Source organism: Balaenoptera borealis (genome assembly GCF_965194805.1).
Source record: "Balaenoptera borealis genome assembly, chromosome: 16".
NCBI classification, from domain to species: domain Eukaryota; kingdom Metazoa; phylum Chordata; class Mammalia; order Artiodactyla; family Balaenopteridae; genus Balaenoptera; species Balaenoptera borealis.
This window is the reverse complement of record NC_138872.1, coordinates 8,795,825-8,820,283: the sequence shown is the minus strand read 5'-3', so window position 1 is coordinate 8,820,283 and position 24,459 is coordinate 8,795,825. Positions and strand designations below refer to the sequence as shown.

Sequence of the window (24,459 nt, the reverse complement as noted above, 5' to 3'; positions counted from 1 at the left end):
CTTTCTCATCTTTCAGGGCTTAACTCAAATGTCACATCTCGAGGGGCCGTCCCTGGCCCCTTCTCAGCATTAGCCACACTGACGGTCATACCTACAGCCACTCACTTTTTCATCACCTGCTTTATCTTCTTAATAGCACTTACCTGATGTGGTCTCGCATCTGCTCTAGCAAAATACCACAGACTGGGAGGCTTAAACAACAGAAATGTATTTTCTCACAGTTCTGGAGACCGGAAGTCCACGATCCAGGTGCCGGTAGGGTTGGTTCTCCCCAGGCCTCTCTCCTTGGCTTGCAGAGGACCGCCCTCTTGCTGCCTCTTCACATGGTTTTTCCTCCGGGCACAGCCCCCTGCCAGGTGTCTCATTATTTTATAAGAACACCAGTCCGATTGGATTAGGGCCCACCCTAATAGCCTCATCTTAATTTGATCACCTCTTTAAAGACCCTACCTCCAAATCTAGTCACATCCTGCATACCGGGGTTAGGCCATCAAGATGAATTTGGGGATGGAGGGAGGGAGACACAATTCAGTCCATACACTGGCTTCCAAGATGCTTGTCAATAAAGCTTTTGTCATTATTACTTTAACATCAATTGTTGCTTCTCCCCGCCCCTGCCCCTGGCCTCAGAGGGAGCAGCTTGTAGCTATGGAAACCCTCCACACAAGCTTTTCATCAATTTCCTTTCCACAAAAGATGAGAGCTTCAGGACTTCCCTGGTGGTCCAGTGGCTAAGACTCCAGGCTCCCAATGCAGGGGGCCTGGGTTCAATCCTTAGTCAGGGAGCTAGATCCCATGTGCCGCAACAAAGACCCAGCCCAGCCAAATAAGTAAATAAATATTAAAAAAGAAAAAGTGGGCAATTCAATGGTTTAAAAAAAAAAAAAATGAGAGGTCCACCCCATACTTCATTTATAGCTATGCTTGGAAAGGGTGAACGTTTTCTAGTAAATTTTGTAAGTGAGACATTTAAAATACGTATCACTGCATCTCAACAGCTGATTTGGGGGCGGAGGAAAGACTTGAATTCCTCTGAGAGAGGAAACCTGGTTCAGTGTCTTTTCAGTGCACAAACAGGATCCCGGGTCGAGTCTGAAGGGTCTGCTGGCAGTGTGGACTAGTGGGAAAGTTGGGGGGCAGGGGCTCAAATCCTGGCCACACCTCTTACAGTCACGGTGACCGATCACTGCACATTCCCCGGAGTCAGCTGACCCTTTGTGAAAGCACTACTGCTGATACGCACTTCCTTTTTGTTGTGGGAGCCTCTCTGTCCCTCACCAGCCTCACAGCGCCTGGCAAGAGATGAGGCCTCATTGCCTGATAATAGCGATTGTTCTTAATACAGGAGAGCAAACAAATAAACAAACCCCAGGAACTTGAAGGTCTCCTGTGAATTCTTCCTTCGGAAGGAAATTTGGTTGCTCAGTCTTGTAACCATTTGAGCTGGGACTTGTCAATAAGGGTCACTGATCCTACAAACACTGGTGCTTTGCGTTGTTCGTGGGGTTTTTTCTTTGTTTTTTGTTTTTTTTTCATATTTGCATGTGTTGTGAAGGGATTTAATCTAAATAGAAATGCAGATTTTGGATTGGGGAGGGGAAAGAGAGAGGGAGGAGGAGAGAGAGAGAGAAGGAAGCAAGGAACGCTGTAGTAGAATTGTACAAATTGCATATTCTACCCAGTCTCTGCAAGAACAGTTTATTGATTACATGGCAGTAATCAACCAATCAATCAATCAGTTGTACATTCGGGCAGAAGTTCTCAGTCTCAGGAGCACATTAGAAGCCCCTGGAGAACTTTTAAAAACCTCAGCGCCCAGGCCATACCCTGGACCAACTAAGGCAGAATCTGGGAGATTCTGGGCATCAGTGGGGCCCGGACATCCGGTGCTGAAAGGCTCCCAGGCAACCGCCATGTGGCGTGGGGCCGGAGTGGAGAACTCGCCCAGAGGCATGGGGTGCAATTACGTAACTCTGGGCCACTTACTAGCTGTGAACTGGGGCGAGTTGCTGAGCATCTCTGAGCCTCGACTTCCTCGTCGGTCTGGAAGGTTAAATCGGATGCAGTTGGTTTAACACTTGGGCTCCAGACCAAGAACATACTGGCTTAGTAAATACCAGGTTACTATTCTCACCGTCACCCAGTGGACGTGAAGGCGGGGGCCACCATGTCACTGTCTGCAAAATGGCAGAGGCAGGGAGGATCCCTGAGGTCATTCAGTCTCATATCTATGACTCTACAAAGGTAGAGCAGTGGGCAAAGTACGTAGAAAAGCTCATATTTCTTTATGGAGTGACACGCAGGGGCCAGGCCCTGGGCTGGTACTTTGGAGTCTTGAGAACAAGGCAGTCACCCCTCCTGCCCTCCTAGACCCTGAAGGCTAGTGGGAGAGGCAAGCATGAAACCGTATTCACACACACCGAGGTGTTATTAATAACAAGTGGAGGGCAAGAGAGAGGAAACCTGGGAACCTGGATTCTGGAAGAAGGAAAGGTCCTTCTGAGGCCGTGATGGTTAAGCCAGTGGGTGAGTGTGGAGCAGGAATTATCCAGGCAGAATCATGGGAGGGACACTCCAGCCAAGGGGACAGCGGGTGCAAAGGCTGTGAGGAGGGATAGAGCTTGACATTTTTTAGGAGAGTCCGTTTATATCATAACATCTTTTTTTTCTCAGAGCATCTCCAGGCGCCCAGACTCTCCCTAACGTACTTTGGGAAACACTGGTGGAGTCCAGTGAGATACTAGGTTTGAGCTCCAGACAAGTCTTGATTTTGCTCCAGATTCACTAGGAAATATTTGCGTGGGCTGGGGGGGTGGGAGTGGGCAACTTAACCTCCTGAACCTCCACTTCTTCATTTCTATACAGGAAATTACGACTCATATCTTCCCAGTCTTTCATGAGGGTTGGTAACTATTGGTCACTTGCAAATTGGTAAAGGGTAACGGTTATTATTACGAAGCAGCATGGCCCTTTGGTGACAGGGAAACCTGGTTCAAATCCCAGTTTTGCCATTTCCCAGACATGTGATCTTGCTCCCTTTACTTAAATCTCTGTCCCTTAGTTTTCTGATCTCTGATAAAGGGGGTTCATAAGAGCTACATTTGGGGATTATTATAAGGGTTAAATAAAACAATTGCAGTCAAGCTTCAGGCAAAGAGTAGGCATGAATGAAACGATCATTCAAGGAAGGGAGACTCTTCTTGGAAAATGAGAGGGTTTGCCTGAATTATCTAAACACGGTTTCCAATCCACCAACCCCCTTGTCCAGTGTAGACTCATCACAAACAGTGCTGCAATGGGCTTAGACACATAATCACAGAGGTAAAAAATATTCTGCCGTTCATTTTCCATACTTGGAGGGCAAGCCGTTCTTCCTAAAATGCTGACAACTCACATTTAAGCAGCAGTAAAGTCCCCTAGCTGGGTCCATGCAGTGAATCTCGTCTGGTTGTAAGTTAGTTGTCATAAATAACATTTGGCTCTGTGCTCCACTTAGAGAAGATGAGTTCCATTGTGAATCATGTTGTTGTCGGTGTGGACTTTAAGCTGTCCGGGTTGTTTATGGTGGTGTTTGCCAGCATCTAGACCTCTTTCAAACAACTTAAGTGCCCTTTTGGAGTATATGAATGTGGCTCAATAAAAATGGGTACAGGGAAATTGCTTCCTTTCTCTCCTGTATGACCATGCACCAAAAGCAACCATACATGAGAATTGTCAAATGTTAAATACATAATTGCCAAACACGAAATTATAATCAACATTGAAACCACCAGGGACATTTTCCCTTTCCATTGTCAGGATGTTCTGATCTTTGCCACCCTATTAATTTATCTCTTGAAAGGACGATAACAGCTGGACAGTTTTTCAGTCCTTATCATTTTTCATTATATAACTTTACCGAGCAACATGCCTTTAGAAGATTCTAGTTAGTTCCACTGACAGCAATAAATACTGGCTGGAGAACAGGCTTCTGAAGTCAGACAGACCTAAGTCCAAATGCTGCTCTACTGCTTACTAACTAACTGACCTTGATATTCTTAACCAGTCCAAACCTCTGTTTTCTCATCAATAAATAGGGACCGTGAGATCTACAGTCAGGTATTATTGTAAAGTGCAGAGCTTATAATGAGCACTTGATAAAATGGTAGGTATTATGACTGCTTTCTACCCTCTTCTTCTTAATATCCACATCAAATGTTTGGAAATGCTATTTTATACTTTTTTTATAAAAGAGGAAAACTTTTCTTAGGTTCACATCTGAATTGACAGCTGATTTCTTTTCACCATTTGTTTAATGCCTGACATAAAGAGGCTCTCTTCTACTTAGTTTTTTAAATTTCCAGAAGGTAAGAATAATCCATTTTCCAAGACCTGATTCTTAACACATAAGCAGAATTTTATGTATGTATTTTTTTAATTTATTCTACACATTATTCAACAGCACTTTTAAGGTACCATATTGTATGCAATGCAATAAAATCAGAAAAGAAAAGAAAATCATTTTTTAAATCTACATTTTATTGAGCACTTACTGTGTGCCAGGAACCATTTGTGAAAGGCACTAATATCATCCTGATTTTGCAGATGTGGAAACTTAGGAAGAAAAAGGGTAAGTCATTTCCCCCAATGTCACCCAGCTAATAAATGGAAGTGTCAAACTATTAACAAAAATGCCAAAGGAAAATGGAGAGAGAATACGAAGAGAAGTTAATGCACGTAGACTGTAGCCTTCAGAGGTTACACAGTTGCTGAAGTTGGGTCACCAAATTGACTCTGAGCTCCCTAGCAGTGAAAGCAAAAATGGAAACAAGATCCATCCCAAGACTGACCTTTCCCATAAGGAAAATCTATATCAGGATTTAAGAATAAGCCATGCCTTTTCTGATACCTAATGTCTGGCAGAAAGTTCTTGCATAACTTTTGTGATAGAGTACAAAAAAGACAATTGGAGGTTCCCATGTTAAACCAAATATTTAAAACTGAAACCATTCCTTTCTGTAAAATTAAAAAAAAAAAAAATTCAACTATTCCTTTCTGCAAAAATATGTTTTGCTTAACACTGGGCTCCATCTCTTTTTAATAATTATTCAATCCAAGCTTTGTCAAAGCATCATACTGGGAAGAGATTCATGTTAAAAAGCAAGTTGGGAGGGGGGAGTGGAGCCTGCCTCTCTCTGCCTTATCATTTTTATTTAGATTGACGTACCTTTGGTTATAATTAGGGATAACTGTACGGCAGTTAAGACTCCATAATCCCATCATTAGTTGTCAAGAGATTTTCAGAGGGCAAACCCTCATGCCATTTCTTTCATTTCTGTTTCTTAACTACTTGGGTAGCCTGAAGTTGAAGAGTGTGCTTTAAGGAACAGATTTTCTGCTGCCATTGAAATCTTCTAAGCTGACACACAAGCAAGGACACAAATGACACCTAGTGACAGCATTTGTGCCACTCTCAGGAAGCCCCTCATCTTCTCGCCTGACATTTTTGTTGTTGTTGTTCTCCAAGACGTCACCCTGTTTCTGCCAGTTTCTTGAACAGTCATTTCGCACACCATGGTGAAGAGATTTTAAACCATTTCAAGGGCTGCCCATGAAGTAGATCTAAAGGGAACTTATTTTTAAAAGTATTTCCAACTGGCCCACTCCATTAGACACTGGAGGTTGGTGATATAGGATGGAGGTCAACCTAGATGTTTGCTCTGGCACTGATTTAAAAAAAAAAAAAAAGACATGGAAAATTCTCCTCCAGCTTTAGGGCTGTAGACAGTTGACAGTCTGGTTTGTGTCATGAAGCATATATCATGCATTTGAGACACATGGTTGATTTATCACAAGCTGTGCTTTAAAAGAGGAAGTTCAAAAGTTGAGATTTTCCAGTGTGTCAGTTATGACCTGCATGCTGTCTGCATTTAGATGTCCCAAGGAGAAGACTAGCAAGATCAATAATAGCATTGTCTCCTGTTCTTCAAGGGTCTAATCAAGTTCTCCTTAAACAAATATACAAAAAAAGAAGTGTTGTTTCATGGGCACAGATTCAACATCAGGAACAATTAGTTTCATGGTTAACGGTAAAGACTCTGAAATCCAGAAAATATATATTCCTATTGAATATCGGAATATCCAGTTCCACTGATTGTCACGTCGCCTTGGATAAGTCACTTCAGTTATCTAAACTTCAGTTTTTTCCTCTGTAATACTGGATGCCCCGTTGAGTTGTTGAGATGGTTAACGAAAATAACGCATAAGTGGTGGGTCTAAAATTAATAGTCACTACACAGACATTACTGATATAGAATTTTTAGTTTTTTTTTTTTTTCTGATTCACCTCTTTGAGGTTTGACATAAGAAAGAAAAAGTCTTTCTTGCCATTCATAAACTCAGACCCTTCCTCCTATCTGGTTTATTTGGTGGCCTCCCCTTTCCTTGGGCAACCAGTCTGGGTCTCTGTTTTCAATGGTGAGAAAACTGCGTGGAAGAAAGGAATTAAGAAAAGGCAAAACTATATCAAACAATATTTTAAAATGTTATCCACCTACTCACATGAAGCTATGTCTAGTGTATAAAAAGTGTTCAATACATTTAAGCAATTATTTTATTCATTCAAAGACTTGAAATTGGTCCACCAAAGTTTAAGGGTTTCTGCACACAGAGATTTCTCTTAGGAAAAATTAGATGAAGCACTAATGATGAAATTCATCAATGTAGGTAAGCCAATTTGGATTTTCAAATTGTAAAATCAATTTGAAAAAAATATTAACTGCAGGTTTCTCCCAGGATTACAGGGTTAAAAATCAACTGTCTCCATTTCCACCTGGCCTCCTTGCCACAGTCTTTTTTTAACAATACATTTTATATTTCTTCAGCAGCTGTATTTTACTCTTTTTTTTCATTTTCAACCAAATAGTTTCAAGAAGCCCTGAATTAGGAGTCAGGTGTTCTGACCCATCACGATCACCATGGGAGCAAATTATTTAAACTCCCTCAGCAAATTATTTAAACTCTTTATCTTTGGGGCTACTAATATTTAGCCAATATATTTCAGAAGAGAATATATATATGAATGTGCTTTGAAAAATATAAATTGCTTCAGAATGGCAGAATAAATTATTCTTTGAAGTTGAAAGCACCACTTAGATGGCAAAGCTTCTTGATGTCCGTTTCCTTAGACTAATTTTTCTAGCCTGTTCTCTTCTTTTCTTTTTTATTTTTTCTTATTTATTTTTTTGGCTGCATTGGGTCTTCATTGCTGCGTGTGGGCTTTCTCTAGTTGCAGCAAGCAGGGGCCACTCTTCGCTGCGCATGGGCTTCTCATTGCCGTGGTTTCTCTTGTTGCAGAGCATGGGCTCTAGGCACGTGGGCTTCAGTAGTTGTGGCTCACGGGCCCTAGAGCGCAGGCTCAGTAGTTGTGGCGCACGGGCTTAGGTGCTCTGCGGCATGTGGGATCTTCCTGGACCAGGGCTCGAAGCCGTGTCCCTTGCACTGGCAACCAGATTCTTAACCACTGTATCACCAGGGAAGCCCCTCTTTTTTTCTTTACGTGTTCTCTTTTGTAGAATTACTGAAGAAGGATTCCAGATAAATCTATATTTTTTCTTTTGTACTGTTTTAGTAATAAATATTTTAAAATTCCTTTTTCATCTTTGAAGAGATAGACCTCAAATTATTTTCTTTAGAACTTCATTCACTCAACCAAATTTATCAAGTACTTACTATGTGCCAGATATTGGCTTATATGCTTGGGATACTGATGTGAGTGTAATGCACAGAGCCCATGCCTTCCTGGGCTTTATAAGCCAGAGCAGGAGGCAGACACTGAACTAAAAATTACATATATGATTATGTTCATAAACCACAACAAGTCCTAGAACGACAACATAAAATGTGCAATATTATAACAAAATAATTTAATCAAATTCAACGGGTAAGAAAAAACTTCTCTGAAGAAATGACATTTAAATTAAGACCTCAAGGATGAGAAGGTGCTGGCCAAACAAAGAATAGGAGGAAGCGCATTCTAGACAGAGGGAAGAGCATCTTCGAATACCTGGAGACATGCTTCAGAAACTGTCAGAAGGCCAGCGTTCTCGGGACATATCACTAAGCAGTACGGACCCAGGAGCAGTCAGAGAAATGGCAAAGCAGATCAGGCAGAAAGTCTTAGAAAAACAGGGTTTTTTCTAAGTGCAGTAGAGGTCACTGAAGGAGTCTAAGCTGTGAGGAATGGGAAGTGACTGCTTCAATCTAATCTCAGTTTTCATAAGCTCACATTTGCCATATGGGAAATGATCCACAGGACACAGAGTGGACTAAAGTAGCCCGGTAAGAGGGACCCACAGTCATCCGGGAAAGATGTGCACAGGCTTGAACGGGGACACAGAGTGAAGATGGAAATCAACTTTGGCGAGGAATTTTATGACCAGGTGTCAAGGATGACCCAGCTTTCTAGCAGGAGCAACTGAGCTGTTTGAGGTTCCATTTCCCATGGATAGAAATGTTAGAAAGGAAACAGGATGGGGACGGGGAATTCAAACGCCGGCTATTGGAAAAGTTATGTGTTGAGGCACTTGTGAGATATTCACGTAGAGATGTCCAGAAGCCAGCTGGATGCACGGATCTGGAACTCAGTCCTCAGCATACGGGTGAGATTTAACATTATGGAACAGGATGCTGCCGCCTAGAAAGGGCTTGTGTAGAGCAGGGGTCCTCGCCCTTCAAAGACCCAGTGTGGACGTTTCTGGACAAACATTTCATAATCTCCCCTTTACTTCCTGAAAAAGAATTCGTAGATCAAATGACCAGCCTACACACATAATTTCAAAAAGAAATCATCTAATGCCATGATCATATAACGTGAAAGAAAAGGAAAACATTTGGGCACAAAAATTCACTAGAACCAGACTTCTCAAAGTTGAACCTGGATACAAATCAGCTGGGCATCCTGTTAAAATGCAAATTCTGAATTAGCAGCTCTGGGGTGGACCCAGCCTTCTGCATTTCCAACAAGCTCCCAGGTGATGTCAGGGCTGCTGTTTCATGGACCACACTCAGAGTAACGAGGTCCTTGAAGACATGATGAGGTAGCCCGATGCGTGCTCCTGGATGTAGAGTTTAGTGAACGTGTCAGTGATCAATGCAGATCAATATGGGTGGGTTGAATGGGCATCTCAAATATAAGCACAAATGCCAATGGTGACCTGTTTTTTAAAACAGCAAATAACTCCCATGAACATTCCAAACAAAACAAAGCACAGTTTCTCTTTCTTTGCAAGGTAGCTTTATTTCTGGAAAATGCAGTGTATATGAAACTGTGCATAAGAGACTTTGTGCTTATATGTAAAATGGACTTAGGTTCTAGGCTCAAATAACAAAAATGTTTTCTGCTAGGTCGGAGGTTCTGAACCAGTGGTAATTTTGCCCCACTCCAACGGGACATTTGGCAAAGGCTAGAGATATTTTTGGTTGTCACAACTCGAAGGTAAGGGGGACTGCTACTGAAATCTGGTGGGCAGAGGCCAAGGTTGCTGCTAAAAATCCTACAATGCACAGGACAGCCCCCCAAAAGAGAGAATGATCTGGCCCAAAATATCAATAGTGCCAAGGATAAGAAATCCCAACCTACAGAGAGACCTTGTACACACTGCAAGATGCCTAACATTCCTGGCCCCTAACCATGAAATGCTAGCAGCGCCTCCATCATGGTAGCAAACCCAAAACACCCTCTTGGGATGATAATACAGCTCTGAGAATAACAGTACAGAGTGGAGAAAAAAGAAGGCAGGTGGGATGGTGCAAGGGCACAGAGAAAAGGAAGAGTCAACCAGAATGACTTGCCCGAGGGATGAAGGATCCCAGCATGACCAAATTAAAATACAGTATATAGAATTCTACGCATCTGTTGGTGACTGTAATACAAAAATAATTGCATCTTTTTGCCTGGCTCTCCCTCACAAACTCTACTTAATGAACACTGCCAATGACTTTTTCGATATGTAATTAAATTTTTTATTTATTTCTGGTTTATTTTTATAGTATTAGTTCAACATATTAGGGGGGAAAACTCATGCAGCAGCAGAGCTTGGCCTCAACTATCATTTGAAAGGCAACCAAGAGTATTTGCTTTTTTTTTCTTAAATCATTCTACACAATTTTTTCTGAACAGTAAAAGGTAATAGCATCCATTCTCATCCCCCTTCCCTTCATTTTCTAGTTTTAATTTTCTGCCAGGTCTCATCTTTAGACCTAGAGGAAAAAAACATTTCTCTTCTTCTTTTAAGATAAGAAATAATTTTTTTAAGGGTATATTGTCCCAAAGTGGCCCAAGATTCAGGTCTCCTCTTTACCATTCTCTTCTAGTACAGAAACACTGCCCTTCCAGAAGAATCCACCACTTCCATCAATCATGGTGGGATATGAGATCTCTCAGATAGAAATAACATCATAGCTGGGTTTTAACAGAAGACACTCATATCTGGAATTTAACTGAGTAACTGTACAGATACTCTTGGGAAAATGCCTCTAAATTATTAATAATGTTAGTGTTTCACATTTTAAGACATTACCAAGCAATCACAGGCAATATAAGAAGCAGGGCTTAAGAGACCAGAAAAACCTGAATCTGGATACCCTTTCTCCTATTACCAGCCAGGTGGCTGCAGGTCAGTGGCTTCACCTCTCTAAATCCCCATTTCCTAGGCTGGAAAGTGTAGACAATAGTACCTCCTGTGTTACAGCATTGTGAAGTTGACGTGAGGTAAGGCACAGATCTCAAAAGGGTAGTATAGACTAAACATGCAAAAAATGTCAAGTTATCAAGACAGCAGGATCCTTTCATGCTGAGACCCCCAAAAGCCAAGTAACCTGAGCAAAGAATTACAGAACGTCAATAATGAGGTCAGGACTGAGATCTCAGGAACTAAACAACTACTTTTGCTTCTGCACGAGCGTCTGTCATGAGTGTTTTCCCGAAAATGACACTCAAGTATATCTGTGAGTGTTCTGTAGGGAAGAGAAGGGTTATCAAATGAATTTGGGAAACACTGGGTTAAAGAAAGGTATATTGTGTTGGATTGGGTTGGGTTTTAATTGCAGGCCTTCTCAGAGCCTTTAATACGCTAATATGTACTGTGAATTTCCAAAAGGGGACTATAATAAAATTATCTTTTCCTTTCTCCCTGCTCCCCTTCCCAGAACAAATTTTGACCTAAGAGAAACCCAGCCAGAGAAGTTTGGGTGTTGATCAAATCTGGAGCAGGTTCAAGGAAGTGATAGATGAAATAAGGTTCTCTAAAACTGGTATCACATTAACATCAAGGTCAAGGAGGAGAAAATGAGGGCCATGAACAGACTGAGTGTGAAACTGCCCCCCACCAGGACATCGTCCTGACTCACGGTGTAAGGCACGTTCACTCTTTAGGGAAGAAGCCTCTATTTTTCTTTAACCCGTTTCTCTTCCTCCATCAAGTGACCACGTGACCATCCTCCTTCAAGTTTCCTGACCTGCGAGGGCGGGGTAGGAGGTTCCAACCAAGTCAGAGCAAAGACTGCTGGGGCCCTTCGTATCTGAAATACAAACTCAGTGACCAAGGGAAATGGTTCCTTCCCCTGACGGTGGTGCCTGAGTGAGCGTGGAAGCTTCCAAGTGGGAAAGCCTCAATTTAAAGCCATCCACTGCTTTTTATTAGCTGTGGGACTTTGGACAAGTCACTAACCTCTTTGAGACTTTTTCTCTCTCTTATTTTTAAAACGAAGTTGTTTCCTTCAAACAATGGTTAATGGTAATGGAAGTAAAGCACCTGGCATTTGGTAGGTATATAATAACTGGTTGCTAGTATTGTAGCCATACTTACCAAGGTATCCTTTATAATGTCTGTTATGATTATTTTGCCCGTAATTTCTCTGCACACATCAAATGTCACACAATTTTCAACTTGTCTTTGTTCTTCTACTAGAAACTTGGAAAATTTCCTTTTCCAAAGGACAAATTAAATATAGGTCCAAAGTGTTTTTTTCTCATTAAAATGAGTACTACCACTAAATAATGTGTAAACAAGGATTGCCACCCAGATTGGACTGATGGAAATCATATGCATTCCTACAGTAATCCAAATAGCACATATCTGGGACTTCCCTGGCGGTCCAGTGGTTAGGACTCTGTGCTTCCACTGCAGGGGGCACGGGTTCGATCCCTGGCTGGGGAACTAAGATCCCGCATGCTGTGCAGCGTGGCCAAAACAAACAAACAAACAAATAGCACATATCTGAAAAAAAATTCACCCCATTAGGTAGTTTTAAGCATTTCCCCACCACAAAAATGTTGCTATCTTTTGACTCCGAAATTTAAGCCTATTAAAATATCCCAACATACTGAAAGGCTTTAAATACAAAGATGTTCATCACAGTGTTGTATATTATTGAATAAAATTGGAAGCAAATTAAATGTCCAACATCACAAGAATGGTTTAGCAAACCCTGATAATGTAAGTGACAGAATACATCCCACTGTTTACAATGAGATTTCCAAGTGAAAGAATACAAAGAAAAACATTACACAGTGGGCACTTACAACTATGTAAACCTAACAAAATGGTGGGAAAGAAAATACTAGAAGGTAGTACTACAGAATGTAAATAGGAGCTTTCTCCTGATGGTGGGGCCATGGGTTAATTTTTTAAAATGCTTCACAATAGAAAAATCATATATATATTTTTTTACTTTTAATTATGGTAAAATACACATAACATAAAATTTACCATCTTAACCATTTTTTATGGTTTATGTTTTATTTGGTTCCATCCCTTTTTATAATAATACATCCATTAACCATTTTTAAGTGTACAGTTTAGTGGCATTACGTGCATTCCATTCGCATTGTTGTGCAAACATCACCACCATCCATCTCCAGGACTTTTTCATCTTGCAAAGGTTGCCCCTGGCAACCACGATTCTGCTTTATGTTTCTATGAGCTTGACTACTCTAGGTACCTCATGTAAGTGAAGTTATTTATCATTTTATGACTGGCTTATTATCACTTAGCATAATGTCTTCAAGAGTCATCCATATTGTAGAATGTACGAGAGTGGATGTGGATGTACCACATTCTGTTTATCCATCCATCCACAGATGGACGTTTGGGTTGCTTCCACCTTTTGGCTATTGTTAATAACGCTGCTATGAACATGGGTGTTCAAATATCTCTTCCAGGCTTCCCTGGTGGCGCAGTGGTTGAGTCTGCCTGCCAGTGCGGGGGACACAGGTTCGAGCCCTGGTCTGGGAGGATCCCACATGCCGCGGAGCGGCTGGGCCCGTGAGCCACAACTGCTGAACCTGCGCATCTGGAGCCTGTGCTCCGCAACAAGAGAGGCCGCGATAGTGAGGGGCCCGCGCACCGCGATGAAGAGTGGCCCCCGCTCGCCGCAACTAGAGAAAGCCCTTGCACAGAAACGAAGACCCAACACAGCCATAAATAAATAAATAAATAAATATCTCTTCCATACATTATATATTTTATTTTTTTTTTTTTTTTTTTAAATTTTTGGCTGCGTTGGGTCTCTGTTGCTGTGGACGGGCTTTCTCTAGTTGCAGCGAGCGGGGGTTACTCTTCCTTGCAGTGCGTGGGCTTCTCATTGCTGTGGCTTCTCTTGTTGCGGAGCATGGGCTCTAGGCATGCAGGCTTCAGTAGTTGTGGCTCACGGACTCTAGAGCACAGGCTCAGTAGTTGTGGCGCACGGGCTTAGTTGCTCCGCGGCATGTGGAATCTTCACAGACCAGGGCTCGAACCCGTGTCCCCTGCATTGACAGGCGGATTCTTAACCGCTGCGCCACCAGGGAAGCCCCATACATTATATTTTAAAAATTTTTTCCTAAATTAGCCCTTCCTTTCTATGTCCCATCAACTGATTATATCATACCCTAGACTAGACTTAATTAAGACCCTACGCAGAACATTAATACCAATGAAATAGGTGAGCAATTTGACTTCCTGGGGGAAATAACCACCTGAGCTACTCCTCAGAAAATAATGCATTTTTTTCTGTTGTTCTGATTCCCATTACAGGACAAATGCCTTAGTTTCAACTTTCCAGCCTGGTTCCCTCACACTGAGCCCTTCCTTGGTGCACCACCCTGCTCCTGACATTGACTCCTCCTGACACCCTGCTCTAAGAAGACTGCTAAAAAAAAAAAAAAAAAGAAAGAAAAGAAAAGAAATCACTCCAGCCATTTCTCTTCATCCTCACTAACAATTTGGTAATGAAGTATTGATTTCCACTTCTCTGCTTATGGACATTAGATTTTCATTAATAAACTGCAACGGGGCTCTCTCGTCTCTACGGCCCCCTTTCCACTGTCACGAGAAAACGAAGTGCCACCGAAGAAAAGTAATGACTGAGAACATTGATGTACTTATTTTGTCAGTTTGTAACACTTGACAGGAAAGGGCGGGAGGGGGGGGTGGGGGTGGGGAGGATAAGTCTTCATAGTTTAATGTCCAAGTGGGCTGCACTAGATGTAGACGCTTGGAAGCTTACTTTCCATGGTAATGTCCATTTCCTATTTATAACCCCTCTGGGAACATTTGTCTAAAGGAAATGTTTCTGTTCAGTGCAACAATTACGGTTGCACCTGGATTGTCCAGTCCTGCCCCTGCACTTGGGAGCCATTAATCACTGCAAAGTGGAAGAATTATTAAGTTAAACCAGAGTTTGAGCCAAGAAAACCTCTGAACAATGTTCATCTTCTGGGAAAGTTGTTCAAATAGTCAGGCTTAGCCATGTTGCTGCCAATGACTTTTTCCCATGCAGTGGTGGGCATCTTTATTATCATTATTATCTCCATTGGCTAAAAAATATGTAGTTTTCAGCATGCACTGCTGTCACATGAGACCTGCAAATTGGCAGAATTGAGGAAATTAGTGAGATGTGGAATCAGAAAGCAAGAAGATGAGATCATTGCAGGGCAGAAAGTTCAGCAGCAGCCTTTTCTGGTAATTTCTTTCTGCAGGACCTATTGTTTATGGGCTGTGAAACACAGCTTAGCTGTAGAAGCAACAGAAAGCATGAAATAGGGTGTCCATTTTAAATGTGTTCCTGCAACTTTTTTCATTAAAACTTTGAGGGCCCAATTTTAATTTGTGGAATATTCCCATTAATAATGAGATCTAATTAAGACATCCATTAAAAGCCCGTTAAAGTTAATTTAACGTAAAAATTCCAATAGAACTGTATTAGATTTTCTCCATTAAATTAACGTTATGGATTTTTAACGGATATCTTAATTATACGTTATTATTAACGGGAATACTGTATTACACAGATTAAAATCAGGTCCTAAGTCAACTTGGAAAAGCTAAGAGCATGCTTTAATATTAAAACCCTTGCATACCTAGTGCACAGTTTGGAAATGCAAGGGTAGATCTGTTTACTCTAGTTGAGCATTTTCGATACAACTGAAAGCAACCTATAATAGATAAATCCATCATTGCGTTTAAACAATGAATACCCTCATTCTCAAAGGACAAATAAGTGTGGACTGTGTTGTAAACTGCTACTCAGCTATAGGTGAAATATTTCAACTATTCTAGGCACAACACTAGGAACTAGATGATTCTGAAACAAAATAATTATTTTTTGTTGTTGCTTTAATTACCAAGCTTATCACTGTCAAAAATCTTAACACTAAAAAAATGAAGTCAAATATTTCCAAATATATCCTCTGCACCATTTCTCCTGGAGCCTGCCTGTTGGAATTGTTTTGGGAAGTTTGACATGATCCTTAAATTCAACATTGGAATTAAAAAAAAAAATTCTTATTTACCTCCTAGAGAAAGTGTTGCCCTTATGCCACATATAATAGCAAATTGCTTTTTTTATGGCATGCATAACCTAGATGGGAAAAAATATGGCGCTTCGGGGAAGGAGGGAAAAAGTAAATGAAGTTCCAGGAATGTCATTCTGAAGTAATGAGGCATGGACAGAAAATATACCCCTCACATCATCGGATTGAGATGGCAGTCGAAATAGCTTCATTGAAGTGTCAGCACTCATCCATCAATCAATCACCCACAAGGAAAAATAGCAACAGTACAACGGGGCGGCTTTTATGGGATTTACTCATGGGCATAGGGAATAGCAGCTCAAATGTAGTTCTGACATGAAAAGCAAGGTGCTGATATTATTTTTTATGATGGGAGGATCATAAAGTGAATTGAGAACAGCGAGGTCTGTCTTTGCTTAACCTATTCAACCAGAAATGAACGGCGCTCATCTGGAAAGGAACAGTCTTCGGATGGGTTAAGATTGAAGGGTGGACTCTACTGTGCACTGTCCTTCGACAACGAAATTCTATTAAAGGAAAATCAATGCATTAGCATCGGGGTTCTTGAAGCTCTTAAAAATTGCCTGCTCCAACCCAGGGTTATTAGATAAAGTTACATAATTCAGATTCTGTCGAAACCATCCCAAAGCAGATTCTTGAGCTCTTGCTCCAACTGGGGGGAAACAATGCGATTCTCAGCTCCATGGAAATTGTTTCCCTTCTAAGAAAGAAAAAATAAATCATCTGCTTCAACATATAATCTATATGGTTTTGTTAGCGCAGTTTTTATGGAGGGGAGGGGTGGGAGGCAAGAGACAAAAATATTGATACATTTGGTAAGACTCATGAATCGTTGCTTGGTAACCAAAAATGTTGCTGCTGAGGGACAGCTGCCAGTGTTCTCCTTAGGAAACAAGATCTGGGCTCCCTCTGTGAGATACACACAGCGCTCAGTATATTCCTAGAGATCAGGCCTGCCTTCCTTTGGCAAGTCCTGTCAGGCTTCTAGAAACTTCTTTCTGGAGGGAAAAACTAACATGAACTCAGGAGAATGTTTTTATCTGCTTTCATACAATTCTCTTCCTCTCTCTGAATAAACAGAGTTCTGATAAATTGAAACTTTAGATGGACAGGAAGACGGCATGCAAATATCATGCAAATTACACTCAAGGATCTCCATTCTGCCACCAGCCCTTGGTATCAGTGACGGTGAGAGATTGCCTTTCTTTCCCTTCCCTCCTTCTAACTAAGACCACCAACAAGCTGCAAACCGAAATGTCCACTGAGAAACTTGTATATGAATACTTAAGATTTATGCATTTGGCGCCATTTTGTAGTTCAGCAAATTCACCAAATGTACAGCATGTCACAAAGCACTGGGGCACAAGGCAGAAGAGGAAATGCCATTTATTCAGGAAATTTACTCAACAAATATTAGCAGGCGTCTACCGTATGCATGACACTGTTCTAGATGCTATGGGATACGAGGTGAACAATTCACACAACATTCTGGTCCTCCAATGCTTATGGCAGCTCCTAAAGGTAGCTGATACCAGACACCTGGGCGAGGAGCTGACATAGTGTCCAACTCCCCTCATGTTATTTGTATTTTATTCCTGTTTTTCAAAATAATAATATTTCAGAATAGGGAATCCGCCTTCTGAAAAGTATACAGAGAGGAAATAGCTTAAAAATAGGTCAAGACCTAAAAGCAGACTATAATCATAGAATACATTGGATAGCCCAGACGGTCCCCACAGAATTGAAGGTCACAAATAGATTTCTTAAATCTCACCCCCAAAAATGTGCCTGCTCAGTTGTTAGAGTCTTTCATAATTAATGTCACAGACGCAAGCCACTGAATTTAGTTGAAATGCAGAAAACAAACAAATGAAATGACATTTGGGGAAAGCATTTATGTAGCTCTGGCTAAGCAGAGAGGAGGTGTGTGTGTGTGTGTGTGTGTGTGTGTGTGTGTGTGTGTGTGTGTATCCGTGTATATATGTGAATTTCACTGTTATTTTCCAGGGTCTATGGACAGTGCCACAGTAAGTCTACGATTTTCTGAAACTTTTCACAGTAAATCCAAAGATTACAAGGCCTTGAAAGGTGCTTGCATTCTGTTTCTTTCCCATCTGTCACTTCCCAGGTTATTTGACTGCGTTCAAATCTTTTTCATCAGATTTTATTTTTCAAGCTTGTTAAATGTTTTTGTTAAAAAAAAAAAAAAACATTAAAAAATGTCATTTTCACATTATCTTCTATTCTCTGCAACAAAAATAGAAGAGTGCTGATGAATGCTGAAATAATAATAATAATAAGGAAATATATTGAAGGCTTTAAAACACACAAATACACATATGTAGTTTTAAAGAGCAGTAAAAGTGGTATCTATTTTGAAGATGCATTAGGCAAAAAAAAAAAAAAAAAAAAATCACAACCGAACTTTTGGTTTATTTTTTTCCCCTGTGAGATGTTAAAATGTTAATTTCATTTTCTCCTTTCCTATATGTGGCACTTTCTCAAAATATCCACGAAATACGTTTAGGCAAAGACTGAGCAGGAGAAAGACATACAAAGTTCCATCCCCCCAGACAGAGAGACATGTTTCCATTGTAGAGAAGCATTAAACATTTTGAAACTTGTGAATCATATTTAGAATTTCTACAGGGGAATTTTACCTCTTCATCCAAAGTAAGAGCCACTTATCTCCTTTGGTTTCCTGTCACAGATTCAGAGGCAGACGCAGATATACAATTTCCAGGCTCTAGTTAATCTTCTTCCAATAGTTACGAACAATGGGCTAACGGGCGTGGGTGTTTCTCCAAAAATTATTCATGCGCAAGGCAGCCCAAAGCTTCAGGGAAAACTAGAAATGTTTTATGGGTTAGAATAGGACTGTTTTAAAATGCTAGTACCAGGTGGAACGTTATTTCTGCAACAGAACTCTGTCCATTTCCGTTGGAAAAATATATTCCAAGTAAAATGGCTCTTCCAAGTAATGGCACCCTGATCTGACACCTCTCAGCCTACAAATGATTTTACCAATAGCCATATGATTATCATTAAGGCCTTTTAAAAAACGATCTGCTTGAAAAAAGACAGATTAAATGCAGCCCTTTGTACAATGTTTATTTGCTTAAGACTGCTTTTGGAAGTACAAATAACTCTTTTGTGAGAACCCCCAGGAGAAGTTGAAAAATTCTAACAAATGCATTACTTAAAAAAAATTTTTTTTAAATAAAAAACCCTACCACTCCCTTCAACCCCTCCAGAAAATGAATTTCAATGTGTTTACTGAATTATCTTGAATGTGAAACCTACGTTTGGATCTCCGTCCCCAGGCAAAGGCATATATTTACAGAACTTGAACAATCATACGATTATATCTCAGATATGAAGACTTTGTACAATAATGTTTTCACTTTCTAAATGACCCAGATAACATTCAGAAATTATAAATGTGTATCTATATTTTTTAAATACACAAAGCTCAACCAATCTGTGGAGAAGATATAAAAACTGTTCCTGTCCTGCAGGGAGATAAACGCTACAGAAACATTCCAGTTTTGCAATACAATGTTTTGGCTTATAACACATCTGATGCTAGAACATGCAATGCAAGTCAAAAAAAGCTGACGTACGAAGCAATTCTTGTTTGGCTCAGGGTTCTTAAATGTCCTAAAATCTCGGGATACAATCTACTTTTTGGTCTCTGATATGCTGGTATCTTTCTAATCCCTTCTGACTTTGATTCCTAACAGCCAGGCGCTGTCAGCGTGCATCAGAAACTTCCAAACCCTTTTAAAATCAAGACAGTAGTTGATCATATGCAGCCTTCTTACTGGTCAACCAGTTCTTACTCTGCAGAGCACTTGTAGGTTTTTAAGAAATTGGCATCGACCATGTTTCTGTTATATATTTGTCCCCTCGTGTTAATTCTAGACTTTGTTTTTTTCTTTTAGAAATGGCAGTGGGGGAAGTAGGGCATAGTGAGTTAGGAGAATTCCATTCATCCTTGCTCCAAAGGAAAGTGCTTATTTGCCAGCAAGAAAAGGCAAACACATTTTTATATTAGGAAAGCAGACCAGTCATTTTCAAAGAAAAATGACTGCAAGCATACCTGTAGAATGTTTCCATGCAAGCGCACTAATTTTCTATAACCTGCATGCTGTATATACTACGTTTGCCTGTATACTAGGAAGAAAATCCAGGCTGTTTTCCTTGCGTACAATGCAGCTTGGATGGCTGGGAATGGCAGCCTTCCGTACATTTTTATACTGTACATATTTGTATATACAAACTATATCGCCATGTATGAACACAGATTTTGTTATATTTGCTTGTTTCTATTTCCTACCAAACTGGCCCACAATGGGGATTCTTTTGTATAGGAAAAAAAAAAAAAAATATGCTTGTAATTTCTTTCCTGGTCATTCTCTTTCAATAGCTTACGAAAGAATTAGATCTACGTTTACAAAGAAATTATAAGAACCAATTTTGTCTGTCTGCATGAGTCCTATCCGATTGCTGGATCTAGGGAGGAACCAACATCCTAATTCAGGGTTTTCCTTTAAAGGCATGCTTTACCCCTTGGGAAAACTGCAAACTCATCCATGTAGAATTATCCTCTTTGTATTTTATCTAATAGTGCCTGAACATTTTTTTTAATGTCTTCTTAGAGGAAGAATTCATAATTGTCAAAATTTGAAACATTAGCTTAATTTTGTTTTTATGACCTCGCAATTCTTTTCCTTATTTATTCGGTTGCTGTTGTAATGGGGCCCTAGGCCATTCCTGACATCGGCATGTTCTTCTTCTGCATTAAGGATGTTTTTAAAATTACAGAAATTATTGAGCCAACAGGCTGTTTTAATCAAAACCATGTTTCACTTGTTTTTGATGAGTATAAATCGTCCTTGCAATGAAAAAAAAAAGAAAACAAAAACACTTTTCTGCTAGGAAAATTATACCACCCTGTGGCCAGACAGATTCATCGCAGGGAGGCATCCATGCCCACGTCTCTGGATCTGGAATATTCTTCCCTTGGCCGGCCACACTTTCCTTCGCTCCTGATCGTCCTGAATGCTAGTGTTCAATGGAGCCGCTACTTGCAAGTTTCCAGAGGCTTCGCTGCATTGTCACTGCCCAGAGACAAATAATCCCACTGGAAACGATGGCTTTCCAGCTTGAAAAAAAACCCAGGGATTTTCAGAAAAGGTGCTCCTGCTTTTGTCCCCCGATGCCATCCTCCTGTCATCCCTCCTAATTCTAAATAATCTGGTCTTGATATCCCATACAACTTAAATCAGGTCAAAAGAAACATTTGGAGCAGCCCCTGGCTGAATAAAAAATGACTTTCTTTGGGCGCACTCGAGGTGTATGTGTGTGTGATGCTGCGGCATTGAAATTATCTCTAGAAGGAGAGGGGTGTTTTTTTTTAATACAATTTTACCACTAGAAATAAATTCTGATGGTGGAGGTGAAGAAAACCCTTAAATTATATCATAGAAGCCATTATTTTTTAGCTCTAAAGAATTTTTTTTAAAGGAAAAATCATTCTACTTTGAGAACTGTAATTAAAGCCCTAAATAATAGATACTACTTCTTTTAGCTATTATGAAAAAATAATAATACCCTCGCCAAGGTTATACAGAGCCCCTCATTTCCATCAAAAAGGTTTCTGTAAGTGTATTATTTACATTCTTAAACATGATAACTCTTTCCTTTGTGACAAAAAGAAAGTCTTTTTTTTTCCCCACTCAGTAGTTATTGGAAATAGACTGTTCCCATCTGAAACCTTATCGTAATTTGCATCAGGTAACCCAACTGCCGACATTAAGGACCTGGGTGTGTTCAATTATGATTTTGCTGGAAGCTGTCCCTCATTTTAATGCTGCAGACATTGAACCACCTTTCGGAAACCCAGCTGTATAGCATAGACTAGCCTCTCAACACCATTAGCTTTGCAAATGGCTTCATTTCCGTCAACGCCGACTTCCGCTTTGGCCAATTGAAAAATGAAAATTAAAGGAGAGAAGAAGAAGAAGAAATAAAAAAACACAAATGCACTTAAAACATGAAAAGAATTATTTATATGATAAAAATATATTTAGATTTTCAAAGCACAAGACTGAATAGAAGTGCTCTTTTTATGCTTTCTGAAAATGTTACTGTTAAATGTCTTTCTACATCAGGCTTAATAAATCTGTAATGACATTTGATGGATTGATTTCTGCCTATGTGTGTTTTTTAAAGATGGCAAGAGAGCAGAGAGGCAAGGGAGAGGGGAAGGAGGGCGTGGGGAACAGCACTGACCCCCAGGGAGGCCAAGCGAGGAAATTATTGGTGGGCCTCTCTGTTGCTCAGACCCACTGACCCACTTTTTTTTTTTAACAAATGCCAGCACCCTTGCTTGGTTTCTGGGCCGCCTTTGCATGATGCTCTCAGATCTGGTCAGCGTGTGCCTGAGTCACTTACAATGGAATCTCAGCAGAGGCAGTGGACGGCTGTCTCACAAATTCAAGGCTGCATCGCAGACGGCAGACGTGATTGAGAGGCCCGGCCTCCTCCACCTCAGAGCAATGGCCCTGCTTAACACTCAGTTTCCCTATCTGCTCCCCTCCATTTCCTTTAATGTCTCGGGAGAATGAGACCATGTTTCACACACAAGCTCCCCAAGCAGATGCCGATGCCCCATCAGCCATGACTTGCTGTCCGTGCACAGCCAGCTCTCGGCTGCCGTGTCACACGGCTGCAGGAGACCTGTGCTCATTAAATGATGGTGCTACGGTGGGACCTGTTAGCTCCTCTTCGTCACCATGGCCCCATGTCTGAGCCATAAAACACGAGAGGCCAGGCTAGAGAAAGCAAGATGAGTAAGGAAAGCCGAGGCAGTGAAGGCAATGAAGCCATTTGGACCAAATCAGAGAGTTCTTGGTCTTCATTCACTTGGTTACTGTTTGTTGAGCACCTACTCTAGGTGAGGTCTGAGGGCTACACTGATGAGTCAGCGTGAGGACGGTGATGAGAACAGGGTCCAGACTCAAATTGTGTTAAAAATATGTGCTTTGTGTGTGTTATCTCTGTGACCTAAGGCAAGATTAAAGGAAGAACAGAACATTATGAGAGGAAGAGTAAAAGGAATGTGGGAGCACAGAGGGGCCCCCAACCACCCTGGGAAGTCACGGAAGGATTCCTGAAGGAAGTGATATTGAAGATAAAGTTGATTTCTGGGAATTCCCTGGCGGTCCAGTGGTTAGGACTCCATGCTTTCACTGCCAGGGCCCAGGTTCGATCCCTGGTCGGGAAACTAAGACCCCACAAGCCGCGTGACATGGGCAAAAAACAAAAAAGATAAAGTTAACTTCTCAGAGGAGCGTTAGAAGAACGAGAAGTACACAAGAACACACCCTGAATCACTCCCTTTCCTCCAATCCAATCCATCAAGGTCTGTTGTTTCTAACTTCAAAATACAACTCAAATCTGTTCACTTTCTATCTTTCCTAGACGTCTATGGCGACCTTCTAACTGGTCCTGAAGAGCTCCCTCCTCTAATCCATTCTCTACACAGCAGCGGGAGTGAAATTTAATAAAGTAAATCGGATCATGCCATTTTGCTCCTCAAGACCAAAGATAGGCACACCTCTTCTTTGAAAGGTCAGATAGTAAATATGTTCAGCTTTATGGGCCATCTGGTCTCTGACACAACAACTCCACTCTGCCTTTGTAGTGAAAAGCAGCCATAGACAATAGTGAACAAATGGTCAAGACTGTGTTCCAATAAAACTTTATTTACAAAAACAAGCAACAGCCCAGGTTCAGCCCATGGACCATAGTTTTCTGACCCCTGTTCAAGATCCTCCAGCACTCAGGTTTCCATTTGGCTTAGATCGATCTCCTGTGGAAACAGGTCTAGAGAATGGGGAAGGGAATGGGAGAGGGAAGGATGCCAATAAAGGGGCTTTAAGAAGCGTGACCACCGTGGGCAATGGGACCCATTCCCCCTGGGGACTCTGGGAGACAGGGCAGAACATGCTTCAGTTATTTTGCCTACTGAGTAGGGAGCTGGGATATTTACATACCACCTCTGCTCAGTTATTAGCGGACAGCTGCTGAGGGGTGTTGGGTTGGGGGTCGGGGAGGTTGAACTCCCCAGCACTTCCAACGTGCCCAAAGCTTGGGAGAGGTAGGCTTCCTACCTCACCCCTGCCCACCCACTGCCTGAATCTTCCAAGAGCCACCTCTTCCATCCAGCCCCCACTGCATTTCTTAAGGATTTCACAGGATCGATGACCACTATCAACTAGATCTAGGAATACACTTGTGAGCCATCTTAACTTTCTGGTCAGCCAGGGGCCTCAGTGAGCTTCACCTGAGTTACTGAGTGTGGTCTCAGGGAAGAATTTGGAGAGGAAGAAGTCAGGAGTGTGAGATCCTGCCCCCAGCAGAAGGCGGAGCTAAGAGCCCAAGAGAGTGTGTTTGCTCTAAAGCCGGTGGACTCAGGGTAGAATTTTAGAAGTCCAAGTACAGAAGCCAGACAGAGACAGGCCCCGAGGAGGCCAAGACACAGCTCCAAACATAAGAAGGTAAGGCTGGACAAACCGAAGTCCATCAACAAGCCCCAAATGTATCCAATTTGTTACCCA

At 41.3% G+C, this 24,459-nt stretch overlaps 1 protein-coding gene across 2 annotated transcripts in view; it reads left to right on the top strand.

Annotated features, from left to right (window-relative positions):
- The window catches only part of TSHZ2 (teashirt zinc finger homeobox 2), a 447,673-nt gene extending 431,102 nt beyond the window's left edge, over positions 1 to 16,571 (top strand). For both annotated transcript variants that reach the window (XM_082362703.1, XM_082362701.1), the window contains exon 3: positions 14,055 to 16,571. In XM_082362703.1, coding sequence (XP_082218829.1) covers positions 14,055 to 14,056 — 2 coding nt within the window. In that variant the 3' untranslated portion in view covers positions 14,057 to 16,571. The remainder of the gene's footprint in view (positions 1 to 14,054) is intronic.
- The last annotated feature ends 7,888 nt before the right edge of the window (positions 16,572 to 24,459 follow it).